At 43.3% G+C, this 22,738-nt stretch overlaps 1 protein-coding gene across 7 annotated transcripts in view; it reads right to left on the reverse strand.

Moving 5' to 3' along the window:
• fhod1 (formin homology 2 domain containing 1) overlaps nt 1–22,738 on the reverse strand; it is a 276,370-nt gene that overhangs the window by 105,049 nt on the left and 148,583 nt on the right. For all 7 annotated transcript variants that reach the window (XM_069901429.1, XM_069901428.1, XM_069901427.1 and 4 more), the window contains one exon: nt 11,256–11,367. In XM_069901429.1, the coding sequence (XP_069757530.1) occupies nt 11,256–11,367 (112 nt within the window). The remainder of the gene's footprint in view (nt 1–11,255; nt 11,368–22,738) is intronic.

The raw sequence follows: 22,738 nt of genomic DNA on the forward strand, positions 1-22,738 counted from the left end.
AATGACGGAATCACACTGGAGTAAAAGTACACACAGCACAAAAGTCTGTACACACCTTGGTTGAAGTACAAACACAATACTGGAGAAACTCAGCAGGTCAAATGATGTATGTTATTTAACAAAGATAAAGACACATAAACGATGTTTTGGGTTTGAGCCCTTCATCAAGGGTTATTCTTGTCCTACTCCACTGCTCTTTCTCCATATAATTATATAAACATTTTTCTAGGAAATGTCCCATACCATTTTTAAAGTTATTATTGAATTTGTTTGTATTGCCCTTTCCAGAACCTAATATATCAATACACGAGGGATACTCTCATCTATTCACCCATCTCCTCCATCACTTTCCTTTCCCTCCCCCCTCAGAGAATCAGTAGCTAGCAATATAAAGCACCTTTTACTGTGCTGGATATGAAGCACCTGAACTGAAGTTTTGCCCATCATACAAATAGCTCTTTAAATAGCCTGTTCTCACATATAGAATTTAATGACTTGGGTTTTTGTGGTAATATTTGGGATACACAGATTATAATAATCACAACATAGAAGGAGGCTATTCATCATGTTCTCTCTATGCTAGCTGTCGGAATAACACCATCAGTCCTGTTCCCTCACATTTTTTTCTCTCACAGACAACTCAGGAGATATCTATGTAATCAAGGGAGGATGTACAAACTCTGAATGGTCAGCTCTGGAGGTCCAGTTCGAAGCTGGGTTACTGCGGCAGCTGTGCTAACCACACAATTTAAAAAAAAAAAAATGTTTTTACAGCACAGTTGAAGCCAATTCTGGCCATTTAAACTCGTGCTGCCCAATTACACCCAACCTTAAACCCAGTACATTTTGAGGGGTGGGAGGAAACTGGAACCCCTGGGGAAAACCCATGCAGGCACGGGGAGAGTATACAAACTCCTTATAGAGAGAGCGACAGATTTGAACCCGGATCACTGATGCTGTAACAGCAGCTAACCACTACTCTAACCATGCTGCCCATATGTACCACAAAACATCATCACAGACACCTTGCTTTGTTTTATTTCAACAGAATTCCAAGTGGAGATGAGATACAAATCTTGTTGGGCAGACAGCAAGGAGAAGTCGACAAACAGTGAACAGGCCACAAGCCCCTGCCTTGCTTGACCCTTGCAGCATTTTCTTCACTTCTGTTATTTTATACAGAGTGCACACAAACTCTTCCCTTTTCGAAGTGATGCGCAACTTGAAAGGGGAATTAAAAGGTGCAATAATTTGAAAGGGCATTTAAAGAAACAGGTGTGAGACAGGTCTGTCATTCCCTGCAACTAACAGCATCAAGCTCAAAGAAAAATTTAGCCAGAGGATAGATTGGAAGTGGGTAAAGAGTAACCAAACCCACAAAGGACATGCCGCTCTGTCTCTTGCCATTCCATCACAGTGGGTGGTGCTGAGCTCTGCGGGACTAAAGCATGAAGGCTCTTTGGAACAGCAGCGTCCCACCTTGACAAACTCAAGAGACACAAGGGAGGTTTGCACCTATTTTAACAGTAAACATTGTTGTCCTTGGCCATAGTAACGAATGGGGTGGGGAGGGAGGCAGGAATAACCATCAGTTCACAAAATTACGAACACATCAGCATCACCTCAAACTCAGCAAAGTGGCTTCAGAGTCACATCACAGGGACCGCAAGTTCATTGATTTCCTCTCCAATTTGTCATGGATTAACCTCAGAAGGGAAAGAGGATTTACAGTATCATTTCTCAGCTAGCTAGGAGAGCCAGTTCCTGGAACTCCCAATCAGTCATTGACTCACAGAATTCATGCTTTTATTTTGTAAAATTCAAAGGAAGGAGGATTGATGTTAATACACAGGGAGAAAAGCTGAATCCCACCAGAAGCAAAATGTAGGTTAGATCCATCAGAGGAGTGGACACAAGAAATAATACTTTAAATAGTTGACATTTCATTTAATTTTTTTCATTTAACTGTTCTTGGTAGAAATAAACATGTATCTGATGTTCAGTGTACATTTTTTGGACAATTAACAATCAAGAATATGAGGAGATGCATTAGCTCCAAACATTTATTGTTCTCTATGATCAGTGAACCAAGATCAGAATCCAACAAGGAGGTTTTATTTCATTCTGTTTCTGGTTCCTTTGGATTAGGTCACGTTGCTTTTTAAATTTTGAAACAGGGAAATGATTTGATTTGGCCTTTGTCGAAGCAAAAATCTTGGAGAATCCAGTGCAGAAAAATCCCCTTTGTTGAGTCCTTGGAATGGCTCTAGTGTTCTTTCTGTAACTGCTGTCACATTAAATATAATGAATTGTCGAGCTTTCGCCTCAGACTGAGGGAGGAGGGGTGCTGGAAGATAGGAAACACCTTGTTCTGATGCACCCTGACAGAAAGCCAGCCATTTCTTGCTCGTTGTTTTACCCTTTCGTGTGTACTGATGCTTCCTGGATTTCTACCTGCCAAGTTACACTGATCCTGTGCCCATGGCGCTCTGTCAGAAACTATCAGCATTTGCCAATGAAATAAAAGCTTCTATTCAAGACAAATTGATTGAGCAGCCACAGAGTGAAAGGTTTCTACCTACCTAATCCTGTGTCACTGTAAAAGAGGCAGCATCCACAGGGCCACAACAACTACCAACAATTCACAACAATTGCAGAAAATGATCAGGGATTCTGAATGAGAGCTGGAGTAGGTAAAGGCCTCACAGTACTACTCCACCATTCAATTAGATCACAGCTGATCTGAAGTGAAATCACAAGAGAAGTCATCCTCTCCATATCCACCCTGTCAAGTGTCCACGAGATCATGCATGCTTCAGTCAAGTATGCTTTTACCACTTTAAACTTTGGTATATCATAGTCCGGGCTGGCCAAACAGCGGCTCACGAGCCACATGTGACTCTTTGACATTTAATGCACAGCTCGCAGAAATATATTTGGTGTGACAGGAATCGTATGAGTCGGTGCTCACAGTGATCATGTTAGTGGGTGTGGTTTGTGATTGAATATTTGGAATGTATACCGTTTATACATGTGTAATAATCCATAATCTTCGTCCGTGAAGCCAAGCCAAAGAAAGAAAGAATCGATATTGTGTAAAAGTCAACCCCAACCCCCCATTTTTGCCCCTGGCTGTCCGTATGCCCATCCAAACTCTCAATGCCTCAACCATGAACACTCACCTAGGCCTCGACTACCCACCATCCAAGCTCCCAGCATCTCGAACGACGCTGGTACTTACCATGGTCAAAGTAGTATGCGTGTAATAGTCAACCCCCTAAATTTTACCCTCAAAAATTGTTCCACGAAATTCGACTATTACACAGCTATATACGGTATTTGTACAGCTCCCCACCATGACTACTAGCCCCCCCACATCTCCATCGGGCACACAAAACTCAAAACGGTCAACCAGTTTACCTATCTCGGCTGCACCATTTAATCGGATTCAAGGATCGACAATGAGATAGAAAACAGACTCGCCAAGGCAAATAGCGCCTTTGGAAGACTACACAAAAGAGTCTGGAAAAACAACCAACTGAAAAACTTCACAAAGATTAGCGTATACAGAGCCGTTGTCATACCCACACTCCTGTTCGGCTCCGAATCATGGGTCCTCTACCGTCATCACCTACGGCTCCTAGAACGCTTCCACCAGCGTGGTCTCCGCTCCAGCCTCAACATTCATTGGAGCGACTTCATCCCTAACATCGAAGTACTCGAGATGGCAGAGGCCGACAGCATCGAATCCACGCTGCTGAAGATCCAACTGCGCAGGGTAGGTCACGTCTCCAGAATGGAGGACCATCGCCTTCCCAAGATCGTGTTATATGGCGAGCTCTCCACTGGCCACCGTGACAGAGGTGCACCAAAGAAAAGGTACAAGGACTGCCTAAAGAAATCTCTTGGTGCCTGCCACATTGACCACCGCCAGTGGGCTGATAACGCCTCAAACCGTGCATCTTGGCGCCTCACAGTTCGGCGGGCAGCAACCTCCTTTGAAGAAGACCGCAGAGCCCACCTCACTGACAAAAGACAAAGGAGGAAAAACCCAACACCCAACCCAACCCACCAATTTTCCCCTGCAACCGGTGCAACCGTGTCTGCCTGTCCCGCATCAGACTTGTCAGCCACAAACGAGCCTGCAGCTGACGTGGACATTTACCCCTCCATAAATCTTCGTCCGCGAAGCCAAGCCAAAGAGAAAGAAGAAGAGAGACTTTATGTTTATTGAAACTAATACAAATTAGCAGTTGAAAAACTACTTACATGAATAAATATTATGTACATGTATTTAATATTTACAGTACAACTCCAATTATCCAGAATTAGATTATCCAAAATCCTCATTTATCCGAATTTTTTTGGACCCGGAAGGGACATCTGTTCAGCTCCAAACATTTTTTTAAGATAACTGAGGATTTCAGAAAAATAAGAAATCTTCATTTATCTGAAAATTTTTGAAGCTGAAATAATGTCATCTCGCCTCTGAAAATTTTCAGATGAATGAAGATAACCAAAGCAATCAGAAATCCTCAATTATCCGAAATTTTTCGGAGATGAACTGATATCACAGGTTGGAAAAAAATAGGAATTTTGGAAAAACCTCTGAGTAGAATTTTGAGTTTTTGGTGTTGGATTTATCTTATGTTGTTCAGGTTGTTTTTTGGTGAGAATTAAACATTATTTCATGCTTAAAAAGTCTTCCCTTGTTGTTTTTTGTTGTTTAAACACTGTTATAAGTGATTTGCTGTTACTACAGGGCTGTTTTAAAAAAAATGATGTTATCCGAAAATATCATTTATCCAAAATAGGCCCAGTCCCAGCCATTTTGGATCATCGGAATTGTACTTGTAAGTATCGCACTAACTTTTAATTATGTTTGGGACTCTCTTCTTTGGCTTGGCTTCGCGGACGAAGATTTATGGAGGGGGTAAAAAGTCCACGTCAGCTGCAGGCTCGTTTGTGGCTGACAAGTCCGATGCGGGACAGGCAGACACGATTGCAGCGGATGCAAGGGAAAATTGGTTGGTTGGGGTTGGGTGTTGGGTTTTTCCTCCTTTGCCTTTTGTCAGTGAGGTGGGCTCTGCGGTCTTCTTCAAAGGAGGTTGCTGCCCGCCAAACTGTGAGGCGCCAAGATGCACGGTTTGAGGCGTAATCAGCCCACTGGCGGTGGTCAATGTGGCAGGCACCAAGAGATTTCTTTAGGCAGTCCTTGTACCTTTTCTTTGGTGCACCTCTGTCACGGTGGCCAGTGGAGAGCTTGCCATATAACACGATCTTGGGAAGGTGATGGTCCTCCATTCTGGAGACGTGACCCACCCAGTGCAGCTGGATCTTCAGCAGCGTGGACTCGATGCTGTCGACCTCTGCCATCTCGAGTACTTCGACGTTAGGGATGAAAGCGCTCCAATGGATGTTGAGGATGGAGCGGAGACAACGCTGGTGGAAGCGTTCTAGGAGCCGTAGCCAGCTCTTCAGCGCTTGACGTCCTGCTTTGCGGAAACTGCCAAAATGTTTGGCCTGGAAGTCAGCCTGAAGAAATCTGAGGTCCTCCATCAGCCAGCTCCCCACCATGACTACCAGCCCCCTCACATCTCCATCGGGCACACAAAACTCAAAACGGTCAACCAGTTTACCTATCTCGGCTGCACCATTTCATCAGATGCAAGGATCGACAATGAGATAGACAACAGACTCGCCAAGGCAAATAGCGCCTTTGGAAGACTACACAAAAGAGTCTGGAAAAACAACCAACTGAAAAACCTCACAAAGATAAGCGTATACAGAGCCGTTGTCATACCCACACTCCTGTTCGGCTCCGAATCATGGGTCCTCTACCAGCACCACCTACGGGTTTGGGACTAAAGGGTTTTTATTAGCATTAACACAGGAACAGGAATGGAAAATTCACCAGTCAATGGCCAATTCAAAATAATAGTTTTTATTAAACTGTTAACGTAACATTTCTTACTTAACTCTAAACTTAACCCCACTATGTGCAAATGTATGTGTGTGTATATGTATAATTCAAAGTCCCACTCTGAAAAGTCAATCTTTAAAAGTTCAGCGTCATTTTTGTCTTGCTTGAAGGTCTTAAATTCTCAGTTCAGAAATAATTATAAAGCACTTTTAAACATACATCTTCAGGCCTCTTTTAATCACAAATATTTTCCACATGAAGTATCTGCCCTCTTCCAAAGATAGTGAATGTGGCTATTTTCTTCCACAATATATTTATAAACCCAGACAAGGGTTAAACAATTGTGGTTATCTTCTTCCACGATGAAGTCACAAACCAGACAAGGGTTAAATGATATATATAAACACAAAAATAAACTCTGTTGAATTCAGTCCTTTTTTCCCTAAAGAGACAGCAAAGTGGTTTTCATTAATTCAAAAACCATGGATTTTTTGTTCCCCTTCTTCTAGACGCACTAATTCTGGTTACTAAAACTCAATTCTGTCTTTCACAAGGTTTCAACCCGTTTGTCACTGGGTTTTGACTTCTGTGTACTCCAAGCTGAACTCTTCCAAAACTGAACTCAAAATGTCTAAATTTGGTAATATATTTCTCCAAGTCTTGTGACAGTTACATCATGGAAGAAGTGAGTCCCAATTCTTGGAAACCACATGACCATCAGTTTTATTTCTACTAAAATTCTGTTCTTTTTTCAAAACCATATCATATCCAAAATGTGAAATACAATGTGTTCACAATCACTACTCAGGAGACAAAGTCTTGGAGAACAAGTTCCGTTTTATTTGCGGGTCTGCAGAGCCGGGTGTCTCTTAGTCCCAAGACACACCGGAGATTTTAAATCATCACTCTTTTGTACAATTCCACGCTTTGCAAAGACATCTCCTTCCAATCAGGACCCCAATAGCTCACAGCCTTCCTATTTCCCTTCCCATCCTCCCCGATTCTATAGGGTTCCTCCTTGTTCATACATCGTATGTTATGTTAATCAAGCAGCCTCATCATTTGGGGCATCCAGGTTAATATTTATGTTCTCATTAAGCAAGCGCAGTAGTGACTGCAGGTTACCCTAGGTCATTTTACCAGTTTAACTCATTGTCCTTGGAGATTCTGACACACAAGGGATCTACTAACTGATAGCTAACTGTACTCAAGTGCTAATCTAATCACGTTCCACTACTTCTCACAATGGTGCTAGTTTAATCACATTCCACCACTATTCACAATCCACCCTTTTTCTTTTACCATGTATATTTGATTAAACTACATCAACATAGCTTTGGTAGTCTCTTCTGCTTCCCTCAAACCATTGGAGCATATGTTTAATTTCTTGCTGCTCATCCCCTACAGGCCTTAGCACCATTTGCCATGGCGCAGTTAGGCCGGTCACAGAGGAAACTAATCGTGTGATGACGCACGTTAAAACTGCCAATCCGACGAAAATGCCCACCAGGAATAATTAGGCTGTGAACAGCAAGGTGAATCAGCCATTGTCCCCAGCCTTTCAGGCCCCAATCTATCCATGTCCAATCTCCCCAACCGGTCTCCTTCCTGTGCCGGTTTCCTGCCGCTCGGATCTTCTCTCTTTGCTCATGTATGTGAGAGGCCAGATCCAAGATATTGGCAGAGGCATCAGGAATAAATGTTCAACACTCCCTTCCAATCAAGGCACAGGTGCCTCCCTTCTTTGCCAATATAAAGTCTAGGGCCATGCAATTTTGGAGGGCTGTCAGTCAGATAGAAATCACCTCTGTAGTTAAGGCCTGCACCTGGGACTGAATCGCCCCTAATGCCAAATCTGTGTTATTTGCCAGTTCCTCCAGGGCCACGGCTAACTTCTGTATCTCTACACCAGCTCTCACAGTCCCGTATATGGGATTCTGTTTCTTTTTCAAAATCATATCATATCCAAAACAACCTCTGACCTCATCTCTGTTCAAGAGGCTTAAGTGGCTTTGATTCAAAACAGATGGCTTCCTCAGAAGTTCTTGAATAATTAAGACCCACTTGAAATCCATGAGTTCTGTCTGTCCAAGACACATCAATACCAAGAATGAACACTCTTCTCAGAAAACAATGATTCTCTATAAATGTGCTGTGACCTGTGTGTGACCCTATACCAACTCACAGCTAATTTACTAGGAATACTGATAATAAAGTAAATTATCTTTAAAATATTATAAGACATTTTTATAAAATAAATATAGTTTAACATTAAAGATTAACATAAATCCATTACATACTGTATATAATTGTTTTAACAAAATGTACATGCAAGAATAAAAAGTGCAAGCTTTCAAACATCTGAAGTTTATCATATGTGGCTCTTACGTTCAGCATGTTTGAACTAGGACCTACCCAATTCTATACCTGTCTAATTTTTCTCATTAGACCATCTATCCATTCACATATGAATCTAGTAAATTTAACTGAACAGTTGCCAGCTCATTTTCAACCTTTACCAAGGAAGGAGATCAAAACTTTACACAGTTCTCTGGAAGTAGTCTCAATGTTTTACAGAACTGAAACATATCCTCCCTAACTATGCATTCAAATCTTGCAATACAAGAATGCAATAAATGTTAACTTTCTTAATAATTTGTTGTACCTTTCATACTGGCCTTTTGTGAATCGTCCTAAAATGTCGTGATCCCCTTTCAACTCAGAACTCCACAAACTCCATTTAGATAATCTGCCTTTTTTTCTGACCTTTATTCACTCATAAACCCACTGTAAACCCAAAAACCATACATGGAACTAGCTACAACCTGCATCGAGTATATCTTAAATTGTATAATTGACATTATTTGTTAAAGTGACTTTTAAAACATTCATCGTCAATCAGTCAATGCTGATAACATAAGAGTTGAAAAAGTTCTTTGCTATTGCTAAGGAAAGGAACGAGGAATTCCACACCATCATTCCTTAGATCATTGATTAAATCAATTCAATGAGATAATGGCAGCTTTGTGGTGCAGAGGGGGGCTTCACCAGGCTGATTCCAGAGAAGAGGTATAAGCTTATAAGGAAAGATTCTGTCACCTGGGACTATATTCACTGAATGTTAAAAGAAGAGAAATATAGAAACATAAAATTATGAAATACGAACATTGTTTCCACTGGTAGGTGAGGCTAGAACTAGGGGACAGAGCCTCGAGATTCAGGGAAGTAAATTTAAGGCAGAAATGAAGGAACTGCTTCTCCCAGAGAGCAGTGAATCTGTGGAATTCTCTACCCAGGGAAGCAGCTAAGACAGCCTCTTTAAATACATTTAAGACACAGTCTGAGGATTAAGGATTCTAGGAAAATAAAGCAGGATGATGAAGCGGAGTTTACGGTCAGATCAGATCTTGTTGAATGGCAGGCCAGGGCCAACAGGCCAGATGGCCGACCCCTGTTCCCCATTTCTTATGTTCTGATGTTCTTAATTAACTGTAGCCAAATTATTTTTTTAAATGTCAACATATTCCCATAATTAGAGGTGGATTAGTGACCCCTCTCCAACATTTAGGTTAACAGAGTGCTGCTTCAGTGGACATGGGCATGTTTTCAGATGTATAATGAAGTACAATGGCCAATCGTCAAGTACAATGGTCAAGAGTAGAAAAAAGATGAGTGATACAAGGTTACCCAATGAATACTTTTCATTGAGTGCCTGTTACTGAGCACAGTCAGTGAGCAAGGTCTTACAAGGATAGCACAGTCAAGGCCTTCCTCTGGTGGGATGAATAATTGATGAGTTTTTTGATATTAGGAACTACAAGGATATGAGGATAATGCAGAAAGTGATATAGAACAGCAATGGAGGGGCACAAGAGGCCAAATGGTCCACTCTGACTCCTTCTCAAAGCAAAGGATAGCCTGTAGGTCACAGGTCTGGATTGTAAGCCTGCAGGGAAAGAGATATTGGGCAGGATTGATGCAACATAAAATCAGGTCTGACTCCCATCTCCATATCGGGTATCCAAAAGTGATGAAATAGAATACAGAAAGAAGAAATTTAATGGCATTGTACCAAAATAACAACACCTCTCTCAACAAGAGAGAGACAAAGAAGCTGATCATGGATTTCAGCGGAGGTGGTGGAGGCCACAACCCTCTCCACGTTGGAAGTGAAATTAGTACTCAAGTTTCTGGGACCAAACATTTCTAATAAGCTGATCTGGACCAACCATCTTGATGCAACGGTGAAGAAGACACACGGAAGATTAAGGAAGGGTGGCATGCCTCCCTCGCCCTACAACAATGTCTACAGGTGCACGATCAAAATTATTCCAGCTGGAGTCTTCCTCCGAAATACCCAAAGGGTTGAAAGTTATTCCAGGATTATTTATCACACCACCCCGCGCTCAATTCCCCTCATCAACTTTACGATCACAGCCCACAATTCAGTCTTCCGACTGCCAGGGGTGCTCAGGCAGATTTCATTCTGTGTTTTATCTGCTGCAATAAATGTTCTGACTTAGTTTCATCCTCTTCCATGTCCTTCATCAGTCTAAAAGTTTCAACGCAAATATTCCAGGATTACTTATCACACCACCCCGCGCTCATTTCCCCTCATCAACTTCACGATCACAGCCCACAATCCAGTCTTCCGACTGCCAGGGGTGCTCAGGCAGATTTCATTCTGTGTTTTATCTGCTGCAATGAATGTTCTGACTTAGTTTCATCCTCTTCCATGTCCTTCATCAGTCTAAAAGTTTCAACGCAAATATTCCAGGATTACTTATCACACCACCCCGCGCTCATTTCCCCTCATCAACTTCACGATCACAGCCCACAATCCAGTCTTCCGACTGCCAGGGGTGCTCAGACAGATTTCATTCTGTGTTTTATCTGCTGCAATGAATGTTCTGACTTAGTTTCATCCTCTTCCATGTCCTTCATCAGTCTAAAAGTTTCAACGCAAAGAAGAGTAAATTCTCCTTGTTTTTACTCCGAGCAGGTTCAGAACAGTGGATGGCCAGTTGTCAGTCCACAACGCTGGGACCAGGACAGAAGAGCAAAGCCTGTCTTCACCAATAATGTCCAACTGAAAGGGACAAGGAGTTTACTTCAAATACACTCATTAAATGAAATATACTCAACCACAGAAAAAAAACAAGATCACTACCACTGCAAGTTTTAAGTGCATTTGCAACTTTGGGATTTTATTTATCCAGAAGGCAACATTAATTTTGAACATTAATAACATGCTTGCTTTTCATATTGTGCATTAAATATGTGCAATATCTTACTGCAATTCTCCCCGAGAGACCATTAAACTTGTACTTACATCTTTTATCGTCCACAATGTTGACAGCTTGGATGAGGAGAGCCACATTGCTCTCTGTATACTCCACAAACACCAATAGGAGTTTCAGAGCTGTCTTCACCACCAAACGGTGCTGGAATTGAGAAGCACAACGGCAGACTGTGAGCTAATGCCAGACTTTCCAGGACATCAGTGGGAGGGAGGGAATTATTTCAACCTGAAAAGTTCTGTCCTTTCCAGGAGGTGGCGGTGTAGAGCAGGGCAATTTCAAATTCAACTAAACACACAAAGTGCTGGAAAAGCTCAGCAGGTCAAACAGTGTCTTTTATGGAGCAAAGGTAAGAATGCAGAACCGATGTTACGGACTTGAGACCGGCAGGCGAGCAAACAAAAATGTTGCGCGGGGAGGAAGGAGGAGGGGGATGATAGGTGGAGAAGAGAGGGAGGGGGATAACAGTGATGAGGGGGAAGAGGGATGGCTGGGTAGGTGAGGGGGAAGGAAGGGGAGAACTTGAAAGACAGGAAAGAGCGAGGGAAAAGAAAAGGCGAGCAAGTTTAGTAGAAAACATAAAAATCAATGTTAAAGCCATCTAGCTGGAGGTTGCCCAGATGGAAAATCAGGTATTGTTTCTCCAACCTATGGGTGGTCAAGGTGGGATCATACACAAGGCCATGAACAGACACGTGAGTGTGGGAGGGTAATTCAGAAATGGTTGGCTACCATGGTCGCTGTTATTGCGGACAGAACAGAGTTGCTGAGCGAAACGATCTCCCAATCTGCGACCGGCCTCTCTGATATAGAGAAGGCCACAAAAGGGAGCACTGGATGCAGTAAATCAGTCCTGTGGTTACACAAGTGAAGTATTGCTTTACTTGAAAGGCCTGTTTGGGGCCACGGTCAGTGGTGAGGGAGGAGGTGTGGCCGCAGATGTTGCACCTCCTGCAGCCACAGGGGAAGGTGCTGGGGGGTGGGGGGGGGGGGGAACAAGTGGGGAGGGATGAGTGCACGAGGGAATCACAGAGAAAGTGGTCCCTATGGAAGGCCAAGAGGGGAGGAGACGGAAAAATGTGTTTAGTGGTGGGATCCTGTAGTAAGTACCGGAAAGTCCGGCGGTCATGTGTTGGATGAGGAGGCCAGGCCAGATGAGCAGGAAATGGAGGAGATCCAGGTGAGAGCTGAGTTGATGGTGGTAGAGGGGAAGCCATGTTTGTGGAAGAAGGCAAACATTTCATAAGATCTGGACTGGAAGACCAACCCCCTCCCCCCCACCGACCTTTTTGTTCGGGACCCTTTACCACTATCCATCCCTCCCTCCTCCCCTTCATTGCTGCTGTACCCTCCCTCCTACCTTTGCCACCTCCTCTCTCCCCCAGCCCCCATCTTTTTGTTTGGACACCTGCTTGTATTCTCTCGAACCTTGCTGAAGGACTCAAGCCCAAAATGTCAGTTATACATTTTTACTTTTGCTACCTAAAGGACACTGTTCGACCTGCTGAGTTTCTCCAGCATTTTGTGTTTTTATTTCAACCACAGTGTCTACAGATTTTTGTGATTTACTTCAAATTCAACTCAAGTGATTACACAGTCTCAGTCATTTTCCTTTATTTAATCCAACAGTTTTTTCCCCCCGACTGTAACCATCCATTTTAATCTTACAATGAATATTGAGTTAAAGCGTGGAACGAGGCCTTTCAACTCATTGCATTTATACTTTCAAGCAGCCAACCAAACTAATTTTCTTTTTCCTCTTACATCCCCATCCCACTCTATTAAATCACCAACCAAGAGATGTGAGAGAACATGAGGCAAACTCACACAATTACAGAGAGAAAATGCAAACCCCGTGGTGGGTTAATGGAATTTGATAACGCTGTCACTTGCCTTTCTTTCAGAAAAAGTCAAAAACTTCAAATTCCTGGTGTCAACATCTCCGATGGTTTGACCTGAAGCCTTCATATCAATGTAATCATGAAGAAGCCTCACCAATGGATATACTTAGTGAGGTGTTTGATTTGGCACGTCACTGAAGTCTCTCAAAAACTTCTACAGTTGTACCGTGGAGATCATTCTGGCTGATTGCATCACTTTCTGGTACAGAGGTACCAGCTCTCAGGACAAGAAAAAAACTCCAGAGGGTTGTTAACTCAGCCTGCGACATCACAGGCACCAGACCTCACTCTATCAAGAATATCTACAAGAGATGGTGTCTTAAGAAAGCAGCCTCTGTCCTCTTTACTCTGCACCCATTGGGAAAAAGGTACAGGAACCTGAAGATTAGCACTCAGTGGCATAAGGACAGCTTCTTCCCCGCTGCCATCAGATTCCTGAATGATCAAGGAATCAAAGACACTGCCTTACCTTGACTTTTTGTGCACTATTTTATTTATTTTTTGTCAGGTGGTTTATATGAATGTTTGCGCTGTGATTCTGCTGCAAAACAATGAATTTTGTGACTTTTTCATGACAATAAATTCTGATCTGTTTATTAACAGTTAGATCTTGGCTAAATTGGCACCCATCCATTTTCCAAATTAAGTTAGAAAATAATCTAATTTCAAAAAGTTCGTACAAGGTGCAGATGGATACAGGAGAATGAAAAGTAACAATGTTCCGACAGGCATGGGCTACAACAAGGTTGAGATAGATGAGCTCCTCTCTTTCCTGTCCCACCTCTAAGGCCACGAATGAATAAAATGTCTCAATCAATTAACTCTAATTACTCTCAGCATCTTAGCACCTGCTCACTCAGTCCCAACTTCTTCCTCTGATGCACCAAGATGTCAGAATAACACAAAACACATTTTCAAATATTAAATCAGTGTAAATATTTGCTTAAATAATTGGTACAAACATTGGGATCTGAAAATGTATCTGGTGGCTTCATTGCCATCACCTTACCTTTAATTGAACAACACATTTATTTCAAACTAATCTCACATTAAAGGAATCCCATTTTAAAAAAGGAACACTTTTTGATAATAGAAGAAATTTGAGGCAACATGTCAAAATTATTGATCAAGTGAAATGAGCAAAGGTGAAATTTTTTAATTCTTCGTCTGAGCCCTGTTCAGCCTTGGTCCCATCCCTGGCCCTTTTGGTCCACTCAGTCCATCCCTGTTATACTCCCTGGTCCCTTCCCTCCTCCCCTCCCTCCTTGCTCCCCTCCCCACTCCCCTCTCTCCTCCCTTCCTGGTTCCCCTCCCAGCTCCCCTCCCTCTTCCCCACCCAGGATCCCTCCAGGCTCCCCTCTACACATCTCAGCTAATGTGCTTAATGTACAGCACCTTTTAAAAATCACATATTTGTCAACCAGCAAACTTGAAATAACTACACTGACCTGGGCTCAAAATTAGCATATCAAAATCAGTATATACCTCTAGAGGTTAAAAGAAAATATAACTCAATAATTGGGTGAGACATACTTTATAAACCATTTCTCAAAATGGGTGGTCCTTGAGATAAAATGTTAATTTTTAATCCTGTTGCAAAACAAACCAGCTTTTACATTCATGTTGTGTAATTAAACCCACATTTTCTCCTGACTTACTCATCATGTTTTATATTGATGAAAAAGTAAAATAAACTGACAATTATTTTATCACATTAAACTTCAATGTATCTGCAGCAAGTGCCCAAAAGTCATCACCTTATAAATGTCTGTGTAAAAAGATGTATGTTCATGTTCAGATGAACCAGCTGCTTCCTGTTCAGCTGCACACAGCTACAGAACATAATAAATAACTGGCAGACGCAGGTTAGAGCTGATAGTTATTTGTGTGAGAGTATGGATCGTTGGGGTTCTGCTGAATTGAAAACAGCTGGCTTTTGAATCACTCCATTTGTGGTTTAACCAGTCCAAAGCATGTTGAAAATTGCCAGGAGGAATGGAAGTTACAATGGCTTCCAATTTTCTGAGCACATTCTAACGACGGGCTCCTCGTCTTGACTTGACCAGGAGAAAGGTAAAATCGCATATTTGAATGACATGCTTTTTCTTGAAGAACCTCAGGCTACCTTTCCACCCACCCAAAGTGACAAACAATAATGTCAAGAAATAGAATATACTTGTACTGGTAAGTCTAACATCTGTTAGGAAATTACAAGAGTCTGTAATAAAGAGTGACTGAAAATATTGAATTTTTTTCAGTAGATCATAGATTTTTAATGGATAGGTCATGTCCAATAAAGTCAATTTAATATTCTGAAGACTTGTAATAGAGGATGGGGGAATACTTATGAATGTTATTCATGCACACTTCAAGAAAGGACTTCACACTTGCCTCGGTTGAATTTGAACCTCATGGAAAATGTTACGAGCCCAAAGGACCCCAAAACCCAGCAGCAATAGGCATTCACCAATACAAGTGGTTTTTAAAACAAAAGTTATTTTAAATCAACTTTAAACATGAAAATAGAATCAAACTTTAACTTAACTCTATACTTAACTCACCCAAATTAACCACCTTCTAATTCTAAGTGTATGTAATGTGTGCGTAGATTTAAGAAAAGTTCTTTGGTTCACAGTTCAATCTCACTTCTCATTCTTCCAAGTTCTCTGGATGCAGGTAATTCTTATACTGTGCAGAGAATTTAACATGTATAAAGTTCACCAGGCTTTGGTGCTCAAAAGGTAAATGTTTACCACTCAGGAAGGTTCTTGTAGGTTTGCAGAGAGAGATGTGTTGTTTCAGGATTTTCACAACTGAGGTACCACCATTAGTCACCTCAATGTCTTGGTGATGAAACTTGTCCCATCAGGGACTTCCAGATGGTAACCTTTCTTTCAGGTTATGACAGAGCTCCTTCTGTTCCTCTTATTCCAAGAGAAATATCAGACAGATAGCACTTCCAGCCATCCACTGCTTTGGAACTTTTCATCAGTTTCAACGAGCTCTTCCTGGCTTGCACTGTTCAACTGCTTTTCAGTGTCATACACGAGCTGACTGAGAGAGCTCGACTTCTCTCTCTCTCTCTCTCACTACCAACTGCCAGAAAGCCTATGTGACTCTCTCACTTGCAAAAACCCCCACCTTCTTCAGCAAACAACAGGAGTTCTTCTCCTTAGTCAAGATGTTGTCTTAGGTAAACAAAACCCAGGATTGACCTTTCTGTGAGCACTTTGCAGAAAGGTACTTGTAGCCAGTTTGTCTCCAGTCCATTCATTTTATGACATCAGTTCAATTAACACCTACTTGTGAATTGCATCACATTCTCCAGAGATCCTGCAATGTTACTTGAATATGAATTTTTCAGTCTTTCAAATAAATCAGTTTTAAAATGTGTGTTTGTATGTAACCTACTCTAATTTTACCAAATTCCTCCCAAATATTTATCCATTACAAATCAAAGATAAATTGTTTACTTTTTTAGTCACTGTAGCGTGACTGAGAGCACTCAAGACCAGAGAGAGTACAAGACGCTTTTATTCAGTAAGAATAACACACAATAGTCTTTGGACTGAACTGGGACTGGCGGGGATCTAGGGTTTATATAGATGGGGGAGGAGCCAATCCTTAGGACATCACGTCAGTAGTGAATTCCCTGTTCACTACATTCACCAACAAGGTCGGGTCAGATACAGCAATGAGCTCTCTGAACCCTTCTCCATTAACAATGGCGTGAAGCAAGGCTGTGTTCTCGCACCAACCCTCTTTTCAATCTTCTTCAGCATGATGCTGAACCAAGCCATGAGAGACCCCAACAATGAAGACGCTGTTTACATCCGGTACCGCACGGATGGCAGTCTCTTCAATCTGAGGCGCCTGCAAGCTCACACCAAGACACAAGAGAAACTTGTCCGTGAACTACTCTTTGCAGACGATGCCGCTTTAATTGCCCATTCAGAGCCAGCTCTTCAGCGCTTGACGTCCTGCTTTGCGGAAACTGCCAAAATGTTTGGCCTGGAAGTCAGCCTGAAGAAAACTGAGGTCCTCCATCAGCCAGCTCCCCACCATGATTACCAGCCCCCCCACATCTCCATCGGGCACACAAAACTCAAAACGGTCAACCAGTTTACCTATCTCGGCTGCACCATTTCATCAGATGCAAGGATCGACAATGAGATAGACAACAGACTCGCCAAGGCAAATAGCGCCTTTGGAAGACTACACAAAAGAGTCTGGAAAAACAACCAACTGAAAAACCTCACAAAGATAAGCGTATACAGAGCCGTTGTCATACCCACACTCCTGTTCGGCTCCGAATCATGGGTCCTCTACCGGCACCACCTACGGCTCCTAGAACGCTTCCACCAGCGTTGTCTCCGCTCCATCCTCAACATCCATTGGAGCGCTTACATCCCTAACGTCGAAGTACTCGAGATGGCAGAGGTCGACAGCATCGAGTCCACGCTGCTGAAGATCCAGCTGCGCTGGATGGGTCACGTCTCCAGAATGGAGGACCATCGCCTTCCCAAGATCATGTTATATGGCGAGCTCTCCACTGGCCACCGTGACAGAGGTGCACCAAAGAAAAGGTACAAGGACTGCCTAAAGAAATCTCTTGGTGCCTGCCACATTGACCACCGCCAGTGGGCTGATATCGCCTCAAACTGTGCATCTTGGCGCCTCACAGTTTGGCGGGCAGCAACCTCCTTTGAAGAAGACCGCAGAGCCTACCTCACTGACAAAAGGCAAAGGAGGAAAAACCCAACACCCATCCCCAACCAACCAATTTTCCCCTGCAACCGCTGCAATCGTGTCTGCCTGTCCCGCATCGGACTTGTCAGCCACAAACGAGTCTGCAGCTGACGTGGACTTTTTACCCCCTCCATAAATCTTCGTCCGCGAAGCCAAGCCAAAGAAGAAGACATTCACCCCTTCCTTTAGAATGAAGCCTGTGGGTGAAACCGAGAACATAGTATAGTCATAGAAAAATATTTACAATATTTACAAATTCAACCTGTCAGGAGGTCTGGAGAAGCATGCAGGCTGGCTCTGGGCTTCTTAATCCTCCTGTGGTTCCAGACCTCGGAGCGTGGGTGATCAGGCTCTGGTTGAGGGGTGGCTGGAACCACTTCCTGAGCCCAGGGAACCCTGGTTAGGTCCTGGCTCCCTTTAGGTGATGGACCCTCAGTTCCGATGGGTGCCAGGTTCCTGATCGATACAGTGTTCTCTCTGCCATCAGATATGTGGGGTTGGCATGGCATAGGTGCACCTTCTCGACCAGGGGGTCAGATTTGCTCCTCCTCACATGCTTGAGGAGCAGTACTGCACATGGTGCTGTAAGTCAAGCTGGGAGGGTTGTCCCTGACGTTGACTTTTGAAAGAAAACATCAACTCATGAGGAGTCGCATTGGTTGCAGTGCAGAGTAGTGACCTAATGGAGTAGAGCGCCATGAGTAGAATTTGCAGAATTCCCCCTCCTGCAAAGATAAATGAACCATACAATGTTCATGAATATTTACTGACTACATATGGAACACTAAAAAAATACAATAATTAGAAGGATACACTTAAGTTTTTGGATTGTCTCTGTGACTATGAAGCTCTCAGTTGAGCCATAGTCAATTAAACATTTCAGTTTATGCCCATTAACCCCACCTTGATCTTAGCAATGTTCAGTCAGTGCGGTATCTCCTGGTCCAACACTATCATTGCCAAGACTTCAGAGATGCAGTTGTTCCCTTCGCTGGGGTCGCTCCCCCCTTGCAGATTGTCAGGCAGGCAAGATGGCCGGGGGCCATGAGATGCTGGAAGATGGCCGCCCTCCTCCTTCTTCTTCGGTTGGCACTGATTTTGAAAACCGGCAAGATGGCAGAGACTACGCGGTGTGGTAATATGGCCGGTCCCCCTCCTTGTCTGACGAGGATGGTGCCTGTTTCAAAATGTGGCAAGATGGCCATTGGGGTTTCCTGCATCACTGCCCTTGCCATACGGTCCCATAGGAAGGCCATAGTGCACAACAATGGCATTGGGAGGTCATGGGATTGGGCTTTGGACTCACCTCAGTCAGCTCGGCAGGGGTTGTGCACATATTCGACCTCTCAGCGCTCCCCCTCGCCCTGCAAACCTTCACCCAGTGCTCCTTCTTACCACAACCAGAGAAGATGGAAGTCTTTAGCAGGACATCAAGTTCTTGGGTGCTGCTGTCGACCGCACAAGAAGCATCCCTTGGTGCCCAAAGCGGCCGCAGTCGGGGACGCCGCCGCATGTGGAGCCGTTCTGGGAACCAGATCATTCTGGAGGGTGCCTTCCAAGTAATCAGCTCCCAGTTGGGCCATCTCCAGCTGCACGTTGTCAGACAGCGCCGCAACGCCTCGCTCCAGCAACTGCTGCATGATGTACTTGGACCTCACGCCACTGACAAGAGCGTCCCAGATCTGCTCATCTTCCCGTTCTCGGGCCGTGCCATCTTCGTACTTGTAGTTCTTCGCAAGTGCTTGTTGGATGAGGACATAATCTTCAATGGGCTTACCAGGATGCTGCTTCCGCTGCAAGAGCTGATGCCTCACTAGGACACCATTTTGGGGCCTCATGAGGCGAGCCTTCAGCCTTTCGACGGCCAGCTCGTAAGCAGTACAGCCCCTGATGATTGGGAATTCTTTAGGTCTGAAGCATGAGAGGAGCACCGACCTCTTCAGTTCATCTGTCGAGTAGACCATTTGTGTGGTGGCCAGGCGCATTTGGAAGTACACCAGCCAGTACGTGAATTCCTCCAGGGCCTCTGGGGACAGAGGGTCGATAAGGAGCATCGATGGCTTCAGTAGAGCTTCCATCTTCTTCTTCTTACCGAATAAAATTGTAGGGCGACTGAGAGCACTCAAGACCAGAGAGAGTACAAGATGCTTTTATTCAGTAAGAATAACACACAATAGTCTTTGGACTGAACTGGGGTTTTGGCGGGGATCCAGGGTTTATATCAGGGGGTGGAGTCGGAGGGCGGGGGGGAGGATCCAGTCCTTAGGACATCACATCAGTAATGGATTCCCAGTTCACTACAGTCACAGAAGGTAAACGGAGAGCAACGACTGTAAACAGTTATTCTTAATACCATTCATTTTTCAAGACTCAGTGTTGGGTTGTTTAAAAGCATTTTGGATATTGGGGCAGGAAATCACATTTACGCTTTGATGACGGCATAAAAATTAGTAGCATGGTAAGCCGTGGAAACATAAAAATATAAATAGATATCAAAAAGCTAAGAGAAGAGCAAAACTTACAGATGGTTTTCCGAAACAGAAATTGTGAGGTTGACCGTTTTTAAGACCAAAAAAAGTACAGAACTAGTAAACTGTACAGAAAAGTACAGAACAAAGCTCAGAACTGTGCCACTCACACAAGAGTTCAGACTCCCTTTACATGGAGAATTAAAAATAACAGACTCAGGATGAAACGCAGACCTTTGCATGGAAAGTACTGGAATGCAAGAAGCCAGGGATCGCCCTACAGCTGAACATGAAGCAGGTTAAACCACACTTGGAGAATGTGAATAAATCTTGTTGCCGCACTTAATAATGAGAATGACCACCTGGAAGGGAGTGCATTACAGGGGTATGAATATCAGAACAGCATCCAGATGCCAGGTAGGTATTAGAACAATATCAAGACACTGAGCAAGAGTAAACAAATATGGGTTTCATTCCCTCAAATTTTAAGTTTTATATTTATTTGTCATTATATCTGGCACAAGGAGAAAGGTTCTTTCATAAGCCGGTCAACTCCATCACTTGTACATCTGTGTGAAGTATGATGAGAGCACGCATGGTTTTAATATGATTTGAGTGAATTTTTTAAGATATTGTGGGGAATTGACATAGCAGCTCGATAGGCTTGATGTTCTACATCTGCTCCCGTTTCTTATGTTCTTGTGCAACTATTTCCAGTGGTCGGGAAGTCCAAAACTGGGGCGAGGGTCAAAATACAAGAGCTCGAATTTCCAGGTCGACTCCTCCATGAATGGCGATTGATGCAAGATGACCTGTTAATGCAAAAGCTAAGATGAAGTGAGTTTCATCATCTCAACGGTGTAAAGATGTACTGACCAAAGTTAGGAGTCAGGAGCAAGGTCACAGAACAGTCATCATCTCAGACTGGCAGAACAGGGTCAAGGCTGTCTCCCCGGGAGCTCAGTGTCAGACCAGGAAGAACAGGCGGCTAAAGTTAGCAGTGCTGACTGAATTTTGTAAAGACCAGTAAAATGGAGATAAGAACACATTTCAGAGAAGAAACAGCTGCTCTGCAGACTGTAAAAATGCAATCCGTGGCCGAAAAAGTATCCACAGACACCAGACTGAGAGAAATTAAAGATATTGCTGGGTAGATAGAACGCTCAATGTCTGGATGTACCAATGACATCTGCTCAATGCAAAAGAAAATTAAAATTCTCACTGCCAATATGATAAACCTGGAAAATAGATGTGAGGATTTGGGGAAGGGAGGTCCCAGAGAAATAACATCAGGATAGTGGGGGTTCACAAAGGAATGGACAGCACAAGTACAAACGCAGTATCACCTTTATTAAAAGAGGATTCGGACTGGATAAGGAGCCACCGGTGGACCAAGCACATTGTACTTTACAGCTGAAACCAGGGCCGGGGAACCGTCCATGGTCCATTGTGGTCAGACTTCATTATCATAGTGATTGCGTGGATGTCCTACGCTGTGCCAGAGAATGCCGCGAGGTAAAACTGAAGGGGGCGACAATCTCAGTTTTCCCCATTCTTACTGCGGAAGTGGCCTGAGTGGCATTCAATGACATCAGACAGGAACTATGTACCCTGCAGGGGATCCAATATGGGTTAATCTACCCAGCTCGACTATGGATCACTTACGGCGATGAAGTGAAGGATTTCCTCTAGGCTGAAGAAGCAAGAGTACATGTCAAGATATTGAAAAACAACTGATTAAAGTGGGAGTGCAGTGGGGTTCTGCCATTTGTTGGACATTCTTACTCTAATCTGCAGTTTCCAAACTTGTTAAGGTTGTTAAGGCGGAATTCCAAGATTTATATAATGCGGTTAACTACAGTTAATGATATATGTGGATTTATTGGGCTGAACAACGTTTATCTGACTGAAGTGCATTGCAATGTGCCTGTAAATCTAATTCAAAATTTGCAAGAGGGAAGGTTACATTTCTGTTCTACTTAAGCTCACTCTCTGAGTCCTTGACTTTTAGGGACAAGGAGGTTTGGACCACATGGATGTAAAGTGTTATCCCCACGGCTTAGTCTTAATATGGGGATGAGTTTAATATGTGGGCATGTTTGCAGATTTGTTTATATATGGTGAGAGGAGGGTGGTTGGTGTTTATACTTAATTAGGGTGGTACAGGCCACAAAAATCAAAATGTATAATCCAAGCACTCCTGGTTGAGGAATGCCTGTCAGATTTCTCAGTTTGAATATCAGAGGAATGGGAATCCCCATCAAAAGATCAAAGGTTTTCTCCCATCTGAGCCGGTTAAATGGAAATTAAGGAGTAACTGTGGGAAGAGGCTATTGAGAGAATGTGTTCTACCACCTCCTACATTCACTTGGGACTCATTCAGTTCAAGGTGCTGCA

The sequence above is a fragment of the Narcine bancroftii genome, chromosome 10, assembly GCF_036971445.1.
Source record: "Narcine bancroftii isolate sNarBan1 chromosome 10, sNarBan1.hap1, whole genome shotgun sequence".
Classification (NCBI taxonomy): Eukaryota; Metazoa; Chordata; class Chondrichthyes; order Torpediniformes; family Narcinidae; genus Narcine; species Narcine bancroftii.